Source organism: Tiliqua scincoides, chromosome 6 (genome assembly GCF_035046505.1).
Source record: "Tiliqua scincoides isolate rTilSci1 chromosome 6, rTilSci1.hap2, whole genome shotgun sequence".
Taxonomy (NCBI): domain Eukaryota; kingdom Metazoa; phylum Chordata; class Lepidosauria; order Squamata; family Scincidae; genus Tiliqua; species Tiliqua scincoides.
The window spans coordinates 20672295-20688546 of NC_089826.1; the positions used below are offsets into that span (position 1 = coordinate 20672295).

Consider the following 16252-nt stretch of genomic DNA (forward strand, 5'->3'; position numbering starts at 1 on the left):
GTCTCCAAAAACTGATTAAAAAATAAAAATACCCATTCCTTTTCAGCCATCCCCCTTTTTCCTCCTGCCTCCTTTTGGGGGGAGGGGGTTACTTCCCATGTTGGCTGCTATTATAAGACAAAAGGTACAATCCTAACCAGGTCTACTCAGAAGTAAATTATATTATGTTCCATGGGACTTAATCCCAGGAAAGTGAGGTTAGGATTGCAGCCAAACAGTCTCTGGGTCTCAGTTTCACATCAGTTTGCAATTAGCAGATACACACAAAACAAAGTCTTCCCCTCCACCAGCAAATTTCACCAATTTCCAGGTGTGCTGCTAACTCAGGGCACAATCTTAACCAGGTCTACTCAGAAGTAAGTCCTATTGTATTCAATGGGGCTTACTCTCAGGTAAGTGTGGTTAGGATTGCAGCTTCAGAGTGCTAGCAGCTCTGCTGAAGATTTGACCTCTTGTTTTTTGTTTCTAGTATATAACTATAACAACTTCATCCCCATTTTAGGGGTAACTGAGGTGAGGTGATGTAATGGGGAGCCATGGCCAATGGCCACAAGGATCAGAGGAGCCGAGGGCCAGAAAAGTTCGAGAACCACTGGCATATAGGATTGCAGACCAAATTACTTTATTCTCATACCTGTATTTGAAAGGAATTTCGAATGTCCAGTTATCCAGGGAGATCCATTCGTAGGCTACATCATTAAATCTATAGTATGGATCCTATTCACTGACCACACAAAAGAAAAGCAAAAATTGCTTACTGAATGACAGCCATGTGAATAATCAACAGTTTTTCTCTCTCTGCAGGTAGCCCCAAGTCTCCAATGAGCCTCTGGCCCATCGGAGACTGCTGAAGCCTGCACTGGTCTGCGACTGCAGGTCAGGATCATCAAACGGAAGCTGCCGGCCAAGTTAGAGCAAGGCTTTTTAGTCTCCATGTGTTTTCTGCTTTTTCCTGGGCATTATTTTAAGCCCCCCCCCCCAATTGCTTCTGAACAACTTATGTCTCCAGGTGCTTCTGGCTTGGTCTGTATGTTTTCACTGTGCAGGAGGTGTGTGGCAAACAGTTTATAGTTCTCATGTAGTTCTACAGACCTGTATGTCTACAGACTCAAAAAGGATATAGTGGAGATGAAAAAGGTGCATAAGAGAGCAACCAAAATGATTACTGGTCTGGGGCACCTCCCTTATGAGGAAAGGCTACAGCGTTTGGGGCTTTTCAGTCTAGGAAAGAGGTGCCTGAGGGGGGATGATTGAGACATACAAAATTATGCAGGGGATGGACAGAGTGGATAGAGAGATGCTCTTTACACTCTAACATAACACCAGAACCAGGGGACATTCACAAAAGTTGAGTGTTGGGAGAGTTAGGACAGACAGAAGAAAATATTTCTTTACCCAGCGTGTAATTAGTCTGTGGAACTCTTTGCCACAGGAATTAGTGATGGCATCTTGCCTGGATGCCTTTAAGAGGGGACTGGACAAATTTCTGGAGGAAACGTTCATTACAGGTTACAAGTCATAGTAGTATGTGCAAGTTCTTGGTTTTAGAGGTAGGCTGCCTCTGATTGCCAGATGCAGGGGAGGGCACTGGGATGTAGGTTGTATCTGTTTGTCTTGTGTGCTCCCTGAAGCATTTGGTGGGCCGCTGTGAGATACAGGACTGGACTGTATGGGCCTTTGGTCTGATCCAATGGGGCTGCTCTTATGTATTACAGTTCTCATGTATGTGTATTATAAATAAGCTCAGAAAAATGCATTCATTCAAATAAGTTCCATCTCTAATGAATTCATTTATGGAAATTTATTCAAATTTGAAATGTAAATTAATTCTTTTTTCCCCAGACCCTGACACAGTGGCAGAGAGAGGGTGTGGCCCTCCTGCCAAAATGTTTGCCCGCCGCTGTATAACATGATGGCATTATTTAAAAATACCAAGTTTTAAAAATTTTGGCCAGTAGTGGTATCACCTCCCATGCGTGTCACCTGCTGCAGCCCATACACCCAAGCAATGCCACTGTGCAAGATTCTAGAACTGCCTCCTTTCACTCAGTCTCCTAGGAGGGAAAATAACTTTCTCTCTCTTTCTCTTCCTCAAAAGTGACTGAGGGCCAAATCCTATCCAATTTTCCAGTACTGGTATAGCCATGCCATTGGGGCGTGTGCTGCATCCTGTGGTGGTGGGACAGTCACAGAGACCTCCTCGAGGTATGGAAACATTTGTTCCTTTACTTCAAGGCTGCATTGCAGCTGCACCAGGGCTGGAAAATTGGATAGTATTGGACCCTGAATGAGCTAATCCCCACATAATTCTGGCATAATCTACTCTCAAAGGAAATCATCCACTCCATCTCTACATGTTGCTACTCTGGGTGTGCCTCCTTCTCCTCTTCTAATGTGTTAATTGGATTTGGTGGCAGAAAAAGATAAGTTGACCCAGGGCTAATGTAATGCTTCAGAGAGGGTACAAACAGTCCAGATGTAATATTTCATAAAATATTGTATGTGAATCATTTTGGGATTTTTGAATTGAAAAACAGATTTCTATCCCAATTAAGGAATTACAGTTATCATATGGTTAAACTAATCTTAGTTGATCACTTTAATGAATGTTTACCAAATGTGCAATCAAATAAAGAATCACTCTGAACCCAAATGCACACATATTAGTTTTTGGACGATGCACTGCACTTCACATGAGGCATTCCCGTCATGTGGGAGCAAAATGGGAATGTTTTGAAAGATGGCACTTGTTCCTGCAATTTTTAGTGTTTGATTATCATCATTAATTGTTGAAGAAAAGGTGGAAGAAAAGATGGGATATAAGATACATTTTAACAGACCATTTTAACAATCTAGGAAAAGTACCGAATAACATTAGCTTCTTGTTTCTGCCATAGATTATCCAAGTCATAACTGGATAATGGCTGTAGAAAGTCAATGTCACAGATGTATACATTCTAGCTAGAACCAGGACGATACAGTGGAGAGATTACACCAGCGGTTCCCACACTTTTTCAACTGGAGGCTCCCTTGACCCACTGGCCGCAGCTCCCCATTAGGCCTATAATCCTATACATTGTATATACCAGCAGGTTTTTGCAAGGATTCCAGGACTCCCCTAGCTGGTTTCTGTGGCTCACACTTTAAGAAACGCTGGTCTATGCTAATTCACAGCTGATATGTTGACAAGTCTCACAATGAGTGGCTGTATGTTTCCTCCTAGATATTCATGCAACTCTTGTGAAATCACTTCAGAGTGGCAAGATTACCACAACCTGGAAAAAAAATGTAGATAAATGGCAGATGAAAAACTAGGAAGTCTTTTAAAACTATCATTTTCTGGTTTTATGCTGCAGCTTCCAACTGAATCTTCTTTCAGCTAACAGATTTCAAGATCAAGGGGGAACATTTGATTACCTTTATTATTAAACTAGTGATCAAAATGTTATCAGTTTATCTGGGAAGCTACAGTTCTCACATATTTTAAGATAGGAAAATGGTGAACAAACTCAATTTTGCAAAAGAGTTGTACTCTCATTGTACTCTGGTACAATAAGTTGCTTAGAGACCTTTGTATTTTCAGAAATGAAAAATATAGATCAAAGGGAAAAAAAATTCTTCCATTTTTCAGTGAAGACATCTGTGGAATCTTTATGCCAGATAAATGTTTTGTGTGCATTGGTCAGATAAGATATTACTGTATATTGATTCTCTGAATAATCTGCAAGAAATGAGAGTTGGAAACTTGATGGTAAATTTTGTTTGATTTTCTTACACTCAACATACAGGCTGAGCCTCATTATGGTAAATTTTGTTTTATTTTCTTACACTCAACATACAGGTTGAGTAGTGAGGTGATCAAGTTTGCAGAGGACACAAAACTTTTCTGAGTGGTGAAGACCAGATTGTGAAGAGCTCCAGAAGGATCTCTCCAAACTGGGAGAATGGGCAGCAAAATGGCAGATGCATTTCAATGTAAGTGTAAAGTAATGCATATTGGGGCAAAGAATCAAAACTTCACATACAGATAGAAGGATGGATAGAGATGGATTTCCCTCTCACATAACACCAGAACCAGGGGACATCCACTCAAATTGAGTGTTGACTGTTGGGAATGAGGCTGTTATGTTCTTAAGGCTCCCAGGAAGCGACACGCTTCCCCTTCACCTATGAGGGACGCCCAGGAGCTCTGTGGAAAGGCAGCGAGAAGCGACCTCTCAGTCAGCACCTGGACAGGGCTGCCCCTCTCCCCTCCTCTTTTACAGGATAGGAGATGGGCTCCTTAGATAGTTGTGTGATAATTGCAAAGTTCTGCACTTGTAAAACAACTTTTTGTGTAGCATAAACCTTGTACATAGAGCTCTACTTGCTGAGCTGAGCCTCTGCTCCACACTGTTTGGCCTTGCAGTCTCACTGCTGAGCCGCTGGGGGGTGGGCGGGCAAGTGTCCAATGCCGACTCTTAGTGTTTGCTGAGTTGCCCCACAGAGCTGTCCCTCACAGTCTGGGAACCACTGTGTTAATAATTGGCAAAAGGTAAGTTCCTCTGAATTCAATGAGGCTTACTCATTACAAATAAGAGCCTGATTTTGTTTGTTGAGTTAGGCACTTCTAAAACCTACTGAAAACAGTGGTCATAGATGTGTTTTAGGGCAGGTTGTAGGTGGATTCATTAATATGAATCCGTATCTATTTCTAGAGAAGCACATCAATCCTTCTAAAATCCAGGGAGCAGGGCATGGAGAAAAAGGCACTGTATGCATCAAGTAGAGGCATTCCCCTACTTAGGTGAGTTCATCACAAGAGCTGCCCAGGCACTTTAATTGTTTTATGTAAGCTGGAACCAGTTTGAGCTAGAGGAAGCACCCACACTTGACACTTGTAAAGCTCACCATTTGTGCTCTATAAAATGTAATTATTTCTAGCATGCCCTGTGTTTCCTCTTTCATTTAAAGAGCCAGCACAGAATAAGGGGTGAGATGGTTGCATCCGGTCCTCGGAGCACACTGATCTCGCCCTTTTTTCCATGTGGGAGAAGAAGGAAGTGCAGGTCATGGTGGGAACATCTCAACTTACAGAGCAAAACAAGTGGCAAGCTTTTTAGAGTAGCAAGCGATGAGCACACGCAGCTCCTCTTGCACAGCCCAACTTTAAGTAACCTTGAAGTTACATATCTCAAAGCTAACATAGATCAAGAAGAGGCCTGTATTCTATGCACTTCATTTTGCAGTTCTTATAAAACTAGCTTTTAGGGTCAAACTAAAAGTGGCATTGACCACATGACTGCATGTTAACGGCTAAAGATGACTTAGAAGTTGAAGTGGGGATGCTGTTCAGATCAGTCCACAGTACAGGCGTAGAGACTGTGTAACTTGTGTTCTTTTTCACAGCAAAAATATCTCCACTTCTTCCCAGAAGTGTTTAACTACAAGAGCAGCATTTCCTATGTCACTTTTGAGGTTAAAATAGTCACTTTGGGAGTGTAACTGGAAATTGGCACAGAAAAAAAAGAGTTAAATACCCTCTACCTTTGTACTTTTATCCTAGTTCAAAACACAGCCCTGCACAGTTATCACTCCTATGGAAACTTGCAGTGCAGTCATGCATATCTACTCAGAAGTAAGCATCATTGAGTTAAACAGGACTTACTTCCAGGTAGGTGTACATAGGATTACAGTCTTTAGCAGATAACTATACAGTGATTCATTATAACATCACAGTTTATTCCTTTAGCTTGTGTGTCAGATGACAAAGTAGCCTCTTTATGTGCTATCTTTAGTGCTATCCTCTAAAATGTGCAGGATAGCATTGGTCCACCAAACAAAGGGACATGAATATGCCAGATGCTGCCAGAAACATGATGCAGAATGGTCCCATTTTGTGCCTCTCAAGAAGCTTCATTACATTCCTGCAAAAGATTCCTTTTTTCATTTGGCTTCCTCTCATTTCTTCAAGCTTTTCCTCAGGAAATGTCCATCAGTGATGTTAAGCTGAGTGACTCTTGCAGCTCCTTGACACTGGTGTATTCCCAGGGGATAAAGAATATGACTTTTTGCTTCTCTGCTAGAAGAAAGCCATTGTTGCTGAATCGCCCTGAGATATTTCCAGCATCAAGCCAAACAAAAGGTGCAATGGCAGTGGTTTCCAGGACAAGCCGGAACTTATCTCCTTCTTGGGAAACAGAAGCCTGGAAAGAGAAGGAAAGGCTTCTAAAGCATTGTTCCAATCTTTATAATGCCATTATACAAATCGATGGTAAGGCCATAACTGGAGTATTGTGTCCAGTTCTGGTCGCTGGACATCTCAAAAAAGACAAATAGAAAAGGTGCAAAAGAGAGCGACTAAAATGATTACTGGACATGGGTACCTTCCTACAGAGTTTGGGCCTCTTCAGCCTATAAAAGAGGCCATGCTTGACACATACAAAATTATGGGAAGGATAGAGTGAATAAAGAGATGCTCTTTTCCCTCCACACAACAACAGAACCAGGGGACATCCACTAGAACTGAGTGTTGGGAGAGTTAGAACAAAAGAAAATAATTTCTTTAATCTGTGGAACTCCTTGCCACAGTATGTGGTGATGGTATCTTGCCTAGATGCTTTTAAAAGGGGATTAGACAATGGGGATTTTTCTGGAGGAAAAATCCATCACAGTTTACAAGCCATGATGTGTATGTGCAAGCTCCCAATTTCAGAAATGGGCTATGTTAGAATGCCAGATTCAAGGGAAGGCACCAGGATGCGGGTCTCTAGTTACCTTGTGTGCTCCCTGGGGCATTTGGTAGACCACTGTGACATACAAAATGCTGAACTAGATTGGCCTATGGCCTGATCCAGTGGGGCTGTTCTTATGTTCTTTATGCTTGTCGCAATTTTTTAGTTTCATGGATTGTATATGAAATGCTTTATTTGGTTTATATTTGGTTGCAGAAAGGGGAAAAAGAAAAATAGCATCTAAGAAGCTGCTTGATACAAAAGCCCACATTTATTTTTATACCATTTTAACTGTCATAATAATAATAACTAGGTATTTATATACCGCCTTTCTGGTCATTGGATTACTCCTCTGACTTTATTCAAGGCGGTTTACATAGGCAGGCGTTTCTAAATCCCTCAAGGGGATTTTTTACAAGTAGAGGTTATCTCTTTAAAGAACCAACAACATTTCAGACTGGATCTTCCTGGTTTGGTCTCACTTCTGGCCTCCAGTTCTCCCACGCAGGCTGTCATGGCACCTGCCCCTCCCCCCACAATTCTGGGAATTGTAGTTTGATGAGATGATAAGGGGGCCCCCCATCTTCCCAAGAACTCTAATTTTTAGGATTCCCTAAGGAAAGCATTGTCTATAGTGTTGATATGCCCTTAGATCAGTGTGCTATTTGTCACCTGTCTTGGGGCCTCCAAGACAGAAGACTTCTTCTTAAACTGGAGATGCCAAGTTCTGCATCTGGGGCTTTACACATGCAAAGCTTATTATGTGTTTACACATGCAAAGTATTTAGTGCACTGTTTTAGTACAAACCTCAGCAGTCATAGCAGTGTCTGTACATCACCAACACTGATCTGGTAGTAGTCAGCACCTCTGAAATCATAGAGGTGGTACAGGTGGCACATGACCCCATGCAACATGGTCCCTTCTTTTTTCAGGTATTGCCCCCTACAGTTGCATGCACTTTTGTGTTTCAGCAAACGAGAAGTTTTGTAGCAATTTAGCAGTGGAATCAGTTGTTCAATGAATCAACATGGAACAGTCTACCCATCTGAAGGGAAGAAAACATTACTGAAGCATATTAATTCTGTTGCTTACAGTAAGCTGTGGCTTCTTCAATCCCACTGCATTCTTCAGTGAGGAGAGGAAGTGGTAGTTGGTTGAACTGGAGAGTTTGTCTTCATCCTCAAGGTAAAAGGTGAGGACGCAGCTTTGCCTTGAACAGTTTGTGCATCTTTTCAAAAGATCACTGATTGACTCATTATAGATGGGGACAGCACTTTCAGCTTTAGCGATCGCACTCTGTTCAGCCAAGATACATGCTGACTCAAGAGAACTCCAGTGATGCAGTCTGACCTGAGGGGCACATTAAGAAATCAAGGCAATAAAAAGCAAATTATGCTGTCCATTAATGTAACCCAGATGCTCAGTTCAGTTAAATGCTTAAATCTCCATAAAAATAAAATTAGACTTAAAAGCAGTTAGCAGTGGCCATTGCATTCTCTTTATTAAGGCAATCATGCTGCATCTTGCCAAATTTTATATCCTGCTTTCCAGATCTCCAGATCCATTATCATTTATAACTGGGAGCATTATATTTTGTATGGAGAATTTGAATATGCAAGCAAATTACAAGAACTGATTTGAAAATCTTTGCCTCATATGGAATTTGGGAGGAGCAAAGTAGGACTTACTGTGAGTGTCACTTTGTAGTCTGAGCGAAGATCAGAGACACTGTATATGTAGAGCACATCATTAGCTTCATGTGCCACAGGCAACAAAGGAGCAAAGAAATCCTGGGCAAAATAATGGAGCATTTTCCACTTGCCACCGTATTCTGAGAAGGTTTTCAACAGGGGAAATATTAGCCATACCCTGCCACAACCTGCAGTTGGACTATCTCTACATGTAATGAGGACTATTTTCTATAGTCAGAGGAAAACCAAGGGCTGATTCATGCCTTGCCATGCAGCTGTCACGTATAGCTGCTTTCCTCACTGGTCTTCATTTGTAGTAGTAGAGGGATGCGAGTTAGATGCTCATGATGGGATTATTCCCCACACCAGCGGTACACCTTTCTGGGATCCAACACTGTGGGCAGTAAGCACACATGGTCTTTCCCTATGGTCTTTCCTTTATGTAAGTTACCACAGCAGAAGCCATCACTAGTGATGGGCAAAACCCTCATATCCAGTTCAGTTCATATTGGGAGGTTTGGCAAACTGATCTCTCTCCCCTTTTTCTGCTTTCTACTCATCACAATTCTACAGGGTGTCTCTAAAGGTTTTAGCAATTTTCTTTAAAAAAATAAATCCCACACATTTTAATGAGCTCTAATTCTGCATACTTTGTTGTAGAAAACCTGCAGCACTCAAACATTTAAGGAACAACTGAAGAAATGTGTGGAGCCTTCACAGCCCACATACTGGTGGATGTCTGTACATCCCGTAGTCAACAATATCAGCAGTGTATAGATCCCAGTGGGGAACATTTTGAGCTCTTAGGCTAATTCATTAACAAATTAATTTGATCAAGCAACTGCTTCTGTGAACACCACATGCAGTATATGTGTAAATTACAGTATTACAGTATATGTGAAATACAGCATAATAATCAGTCACAATAAAGCATGTGTACAGTTTCTTGATATGTCATGTAGTTCCATTTATTCTGAATTACAATTACAAACCAATACCTGAGCCATAACCAGAAACAAAATAGGGTCTCATCTGTCCTCCTTCTGAAAATTCCTAAACCCCCTTGCCTTGTGATGAATGCTATACCAGGAAGAATGTCTGTGCCTCTCCTCCCCATTCTTGGTGCCTGGATCACTGTAGTAGCCAAATACCAGGGATCTAGGAGAGACCTGCCCCCTACCACACACCACCATGTACTTCAAGGAGGGAGGGAGTTCATCTCCAACTCAGATTAAAATCCATATTTGACAAGCATGGACTGTAATGCTTGACTTCGGATTACGAGTTCCTAAAGTCTGTATTCCAAACCCAGAAATTATAGTCTGGCAATAAACTAAGCAGCAACCATACTACTAAGGTAAAGTATGTGTTGGCCCTACACTTATAGCAGCCATGAACCACATTCTAGTCCCCTGACTGGCACAGGTTGAATAAACCAAAACTTCCAAAACGGATATCAACATATTTTGTACATTAAGCTGCACATACATGGGAGCTGGCAGTCATTTCCGTGATTGTGATTACACTTTTACAGAAGCTACAATTCTAGTGACACCTGCCTGCTTCCCATGTGTGTCCAGCCCCTCCAATTAGCTTTCCTCTGTGTGTTGCATACTTGCATAATAACTAGGGGTGTTTGAAAATGGTTTTATTTTTTCACATATTTTGTGAAAAAGGCAGAAAGTAGTGTTATGTTTTTTTATTCCCAGTTCTCATTTTTATTAATTTTAAACAATTTAAAAATGTACTAGGTAGATGATATAGTGTGTCAGTAGATGCAACCACAATATTATTTCTAACTGGAAAAATAATCTATTTTTATTTCTGGAAAAATATCTTAAACACCAAAATGCAGTGTTTTGTGTTTTTTATTCATAAATCTTAAACAAAAAATGCAGTGCTTTTTGTTTTTGTGTGTTTTTAAGAGGAAAAAAATATTTAATAATAACTTAAATGAATTCGGCAGGATGAGTCAGGCCAGAATCAAAGCAGGTAACTCTCTCCTCACTAGCAATGCTAGTAATTTATCATGCTGCACTATGAAGGTGTTGTTTCCTGGTTGTTTCCATAATACTCATGTATCCAAAAGCTATTATTCTTTCTAAGAGGTGCTGTTTTCAGCTCATGGGATGATGGCAAGTGCTGGATGTGAAGAAAACTGTCATCTGTACAAGCACAATGTGTGATCTGAATCAGGTATGTCAAGGTGACATTAGCATAGGAGGAGAGTGAAAATGCTGGTTGATTCAATGTTCTTCCTTAAAAGGTGCTACCCAGTGGCTAAAATGATCCAGAATGGATGGCTGATTCAAAATCATAGCCTGAGCCTTCACTTCAGACATTAGGACACTGGCTTCAGGGGCAGAGGAGAAACAGCAGAACCGCCTCCATCAGCTCCGCTAGTGCCATCCCCCACTTGACTCCTTCCCTCCCAAGACTCCCTCCTGTATTGGCCATTCTGTAAACTTCATGAAAGATTATGTAAGTGTTGGTACCTGCACCTGCTCATTTTCCTCCTCTCTTTATTTCCTTTCCTGCTGTGTCATCATAAGAATTATTATTTTGGACTGTAGATCACCTTGGACACACTGACAAAAAAAGTGGCATATCAATGTAGAAAATAACTAAACAATTGGCTTGGAGTCACTTGTGACAACTGGCTGCAGACCACGACTTTCCAAATGATTGCCAAGGTGTGATAGTGTAAGTTACCACCAAAAGATGCTGTGCCACCTCAATCCACTTTTACAAAAACAAGGAATCTAAGAAACCAAAGGCACATCTCCTGTTGTCGTATCACAAATCCCTGACAATCCATACAAGTCTCTCAAAGACTCAGGTGCTGGTTTAATTGGTTTCTCTCTAATTTTTCAACAATTCTTAACATCCGCCAGGGATGAAAACACTGTTCAGAATGATTAAACAATGACATCCTCTGTAAGAGCAAAAGCTAAAGAAAAGTTACTTCAAAGCTGCAGTATCTCCTATTATCCTTCCCCTGTAAGACGCTATCTACCAGGATGAGATGTAGCCTATAGTGGCTAGACCTGGAACAAATGGCTGATGCAGACATGCCCCGTGGCAACAATGGATACTGACAAAAAGCAAGTTTCCAAACTGGCCCTTAACATCAGCAGCATTCCCCCCTCCACCAGATTGTATCAGTTAAAAAGCCCCTTCCCCTCAAGGCTTGCAGGATTTCTATGTGCAGAGAAGTTAATACCAATGTTTTAAGTGAGTATAATGACTAATTTTGCTCTTGCCTAACAAGACTTACCCAGAGAAGCCCATGAAGGAGCTGGCCAGATATCATTGAGTTGCCAGTACAGTGCTCCCATTGTGTGTCCTTCCCCATTGATGATCTCACTTCGGCTGCGGCGATAAAACTCGGTTTGTAGTTTTATGCACTGAGCCTGTGCAATCTACTTCGGCAAAGGGCAACATTAAATATATATCAGTATTTAAGCTTTCATGTAACTACAGAGTGGTGAAAGATTTCAGACAAGGGACCCTCATTATGCGTAGGGGTTTCGTTCCCAGAACCCCTATGATATGGAAAACCATATGGAAAACCACAAAAATGATATTCAAACCCACAGTTCCCCCCACCTCCAAACTCGACCATAGCTGGGCTGCAGCCGGGAGGCTTCCTGAGGCCCACAGAAGCCATGCATGACTGCCTGCAGATGCTGTGGACCTCAGAATGGCTGAAAATGCAAAAAAAACAAAAACAACCCTGTAACTTCCAGTTTTATCATAAAAATAGAAGTGGCATTTTTAATGCCTTATAAGGCATTGGGAGGCCTGGGGAAGCCCCAGAGGGCCCCCTATCAGTGGCAGACCTAATGGGGGACAAGGGGGCAAATGCCCCAGGTGCCATACTGCGGTGATGACAATGACATCACCGCAATTACTTCTGGGGCAGGGGGGCAACAAAGGCAGAGGTGGCCCTGGGCAGGAAAAAGCCCAGGACCGCCTCTGCCCCCTGTATAGGTTTTTCAGGGTCAAGTTCTAAATACAGTACATCCTTTTCCTCTGTGTGCATTTTTCTTCTTTTCTAAAATGCCAGCTGCAGTATTACTAAATTATCTGCCATACAACCACAACTATGTCTTTTTTTCAAAGACATTTCTAATATTTTGAGGAACGATTACCTGAGTGAGATAGATTGTATTTTTGAAATTCGTGAGGGGATCTGTTCCTTGAGGTAGCTTAAAATGGATATTGGCCTGTTTAAGCATATTGTCATTGCCATTTGCACTGTGTTGTCGATAGACAGAGAAGTTGCTGTTGTAAGACCAGTCTTCCTCAATTGATACCTGTTGTTTTACAACAAAACAAAATGTATTCACATAAAGAACTGGCTGAGAACAGATCAAAAAGGGGAAACTTGAGCTTACCTGTGAATTCCCCTTCTCGGTGGACTCCATGGTAGGTTCAGTCAGCCGAAGGTGGGTAGCTCCTCATCCCAGGCAGGCAGGTCAAGTGAAAACTTCCTGTGGTGAGGAGTGCCCCCTGGCTTCCCAGACTGCAAAAGCCTGAAGGAACATCTCCAAACGCACGGTGCTATCCCCCGTCTGCATAAGGAATCTCAAATCTCTGCAAAAACAGAACTGAGGAGAAATGCAAGACAGCCGCCCCCTAGAAAAAACACAGATTTCTAACTGGGCTGACTTGGATCCCCAAACTGCACTGTAAGGTAAAAAGGATCAACTAGAGCAACCTAACCAGAAGAAACCACTGGAGCAACTTAACCAGAATCTTGAAGGTGAGAGAATGAGTGTCCCACATATCAGGCTGCGAGGGCGGGGGACTGAACCCACCATGGAGTCCACCGAGAAGGGGAATTCACAGGTAAGCTCAAATTTCCCCTTTCTCCAGTGGGTTCTCCATTGTGGGTTCAGTCAGCAGAAGGTGGGTAATACCCCAAGCTGTGCTCCTCAAGGGCAGGAGCTGCCTGAACTGTGGGAGACCACGTTCTGAAGCACTCTGCAGCAGAAGGCAGCATCCTTAGCTGCAAAGGAATCATAGGAATGCAAAGGAATCATCATCATCATCATCATCATCAATCTTGTAGTGCTTCACAAAGGTGTGCAGAGAGCTCCATGAGGCAGCCCTGCAAACCTGTTCTAAGGAAGGGTAAGCCTTGAAGGCCGCAGTGTGGCTGCAGCATGGAGAGAGTGAGCCACTATGCCAGGGGGGGGTTCTACCCCCCGTGCCTTGTAGGCTTCGCCGGTAGCCTCACTCGCCCATCTAGAAAAAGAGAAAGGAGACACCTTGAGACCCTGTTTCCTAGGCTTAAATGAGACAAAGAGAGCCTCAGTCTTTCTGAAGGAGGAGGTCCTATTGAGATAGAAGGCCAAGGCCCTGCGCACGTTCAGGCAATGCCATTCACGCTCCTGAGGGTGGGAAGGGTTAAGGCAGAAGGAAGGAAGGATAACCTCCTGTAACCTGTGGAACATGGAATTTACCTTAGGCATAAAGGAGGGATTGGGGAGGAGGACCACCCGATCCTCATGGACCTAGCAAAGCTCCCTGGCTATGGAGAGGGCCGCTATCTCAGAAACTCTCCTGGCTGATACAATCCCTACTACAAAAGCAGTTTCATATGTAAGGAGTTTGAGGGAACAGGTAGCCAAGGATTCAAAAGGTGGTCTGGAAAGGGCTTTCAGGACCAGGTTAAGGTCCCAGGAAGGGGCCCTAGCTACAGGGGGAGGATTGAGCAAGGAGACTCCTTGGATAAACTTCCTAATGTGGGTGGGAAGCTAATTTAGTACCCTTGGGGTAACCTAGAATGGAGGCGACAGCGGAGGTCTGCCTTTTGAGGGTGGAAGTACTAAGGCCCTTTTTGAGGCCAGACTGGAGAAACTCCAAGAAGTCTTTCACCTTAATGGACTCAGGAGAGGTATTGCGAGAGGCACACCAGACTGCGAGAGCCTGCCAGGTATAATTGTAGACCCTGTTGGTGGAGGGCCGTCTGCCTGCTAACAGCATTCCGAGAACAGGATCTGAATAGCCCAAGGTGGCTAAGTCTGTGCCGCTCAACCTCCAGGCAGCTAGGTGTAACATCTGAAGCTGAGGGTGACAGACTGGATCCTGCAGGAGCAGATCCTCCCTCAATGGCAGGCATGGGGGGTGGACTTCTCTATCAGATCTGGGAACCAACGACGATGAGGCCAGAAGGGAGCCACTAGTAGCACCTCCGCCCGCTCTGACCTGATCTTGGAGACAACCCTGGGGATGAACTTGGTCGGAGGGAAAGCGTATAAGACGCCCATTGGCCAATGAAGATGGAGAGCGTCTGTGCCTGCAGACCGAGGCAATGATCCCTGCTGAAGAACCGAGGTACTTGGTGGTTAAGGTGACAAGCGAAAAGGTCCATGCTGAAGGGGCCGAACTGTTTGAGAAGCATCCTGAAAACCTGAGGGTGGAGCTGCCACTCTGACTGGTTGATTTCCTTTCAACTTAGCCAGTTGGCCATGGCGTTGCTGACTCCCAGAATGTATTCTGCCCTGACAGAAGCAACGTTCCTTTCTGCCCACAGGAACAGGGAGCGGGCTTGAGACTGCAGTGACAATGAGTGTGTGTCCCCCTGTCGGTTGATATGGGCCTTGGCCGAGATGTAAACCAGAACGTCCTTGGCCCTCAGGAGGGGAGTGAAGATCCTCAGTGCTAACAGAATGGTTCGAAGCTCTAGGTAGTCGATGCTTCGCGCTGCCTCTGCTGGGGGCCACCTTCCCTTGGCTGTCCTGTCCCCCAGATGGGCTCTCTAGCCCAGGAGCCTGGCATCTGTATGGAGAACTGTCCGCTCGACCACAGAAATGGGGGAACCCTGGCTCAGTCTGCGTGGCTGCAGCCACCAGCGAAGGTCCGGCTTGGAGGTCAGGTCCAGTTTTACTAGCTTGCTCCTCAGGTTGGTGATGAGATCCTGGAAGGGCAAGAGCAGGTGTTGAAGGGCTCTTGCCCTGTATCTGGCCCATGGAATGATGTCCTGGCATGAAGTAACATGCCCAGGAGGCATGCCAGAGTTAGGAGATCCGAGTGAGTGGACTTCAAGATGGAGGAGGCAAGCTGGACGATCTTGTCCCGACGCTCCTGAGAAAGGAAGACCTAATAGAGGCGCATATCTATGATGGCACCCAGATAGAGAATGAGCTGCGAGGGAACTAGATGACTCTTGTCCCTGTTGATCACAAAACCATGGGAGGCCCGGCAGTGGATGGTCCTGCTGATATGTAGCTGTCCCTGTTCAAATGAACTCAATCTCAGAAGGATATCATCGAGAAAAGGGAAAGCTGCCACCCCCTGGGTGCGCAGGTGTGCAATGAGAGCCACTAGTACCTTCGAGAATATTCTTGGCGCAGAGGCCAACCCAAATGGAAGACAGTGATACTGGAGGTGAGCGCCATTGTAGGCAAAACGGAGAAAGCGCCTGTGAGATGGTAGAATACGCAAATGCAGATAAGCCTCCTGAAGTTCCAGCGAAGCCAAGAAATCGTTCCTCCTTATGGCCATCAGGATGGATTTGAGCGTCTCCATCTTGAAATGGTGCTGGTGTAGCCATCTGTTGAGCCACTTGAGGTTGAGAATGGCTCGGGTCTCTCCAGACTTCTTGGGGACAGTTAAGAAGTGCGAGTAGACCCCCCAGCCCCACTCCGATCTTGGGACAGGCTCGATGGCTCCAATCTGTAGTAGATGGTGAATGGCCTCCAGTGTTTGGGCATGCTTGAGTGGACAAGCCAGCCTGCGAGCTTGTATGAATCTGTCCCTTGGAATGGCTTTGAATCTGATGAAATAGCCCCTGTGGGTGTCCTTCACCCACTGGTCCCTTGTAACGGCGTCCCACT

General features: G+C 44.0%; 1 protein-coding gene across 1 annotated transcript in view; it reads right to left on the reverse strand.

The window, feature by feature from the left end:
- Positions 1–4177: 4177 nt before the first annotated feature.
- LOC136655351 (beta-mannosidase-like) overlaps positions 4178–16252 on the reverse strand; it is a 71269-nt gene continuing 59194 nt past the window's right edge. The window contains exons 13-17 of the mRNA XM_066631724.1: positions 12560–12724; positions 11683–11827; positions 8403–8545; positions 7807–8064; positions 4178–6185 (exon numbers count right to left, since the gene is read on the reverse strand). Coding sequence (XP_066487821.1) covers positions 5961–6185; positions 7807–8064; positions 8403–8545; positions 11683–11827; positions 12560–12724 — 936 coding nt within the window. The 3' untranslated portion in view covers positions 4178–5960. The remainder of the gene's footprint in view (positions 6186–7806; positions 8065–8402; positions 8546–11682; positions 11828–12559; positions 12725–16252) is intronic.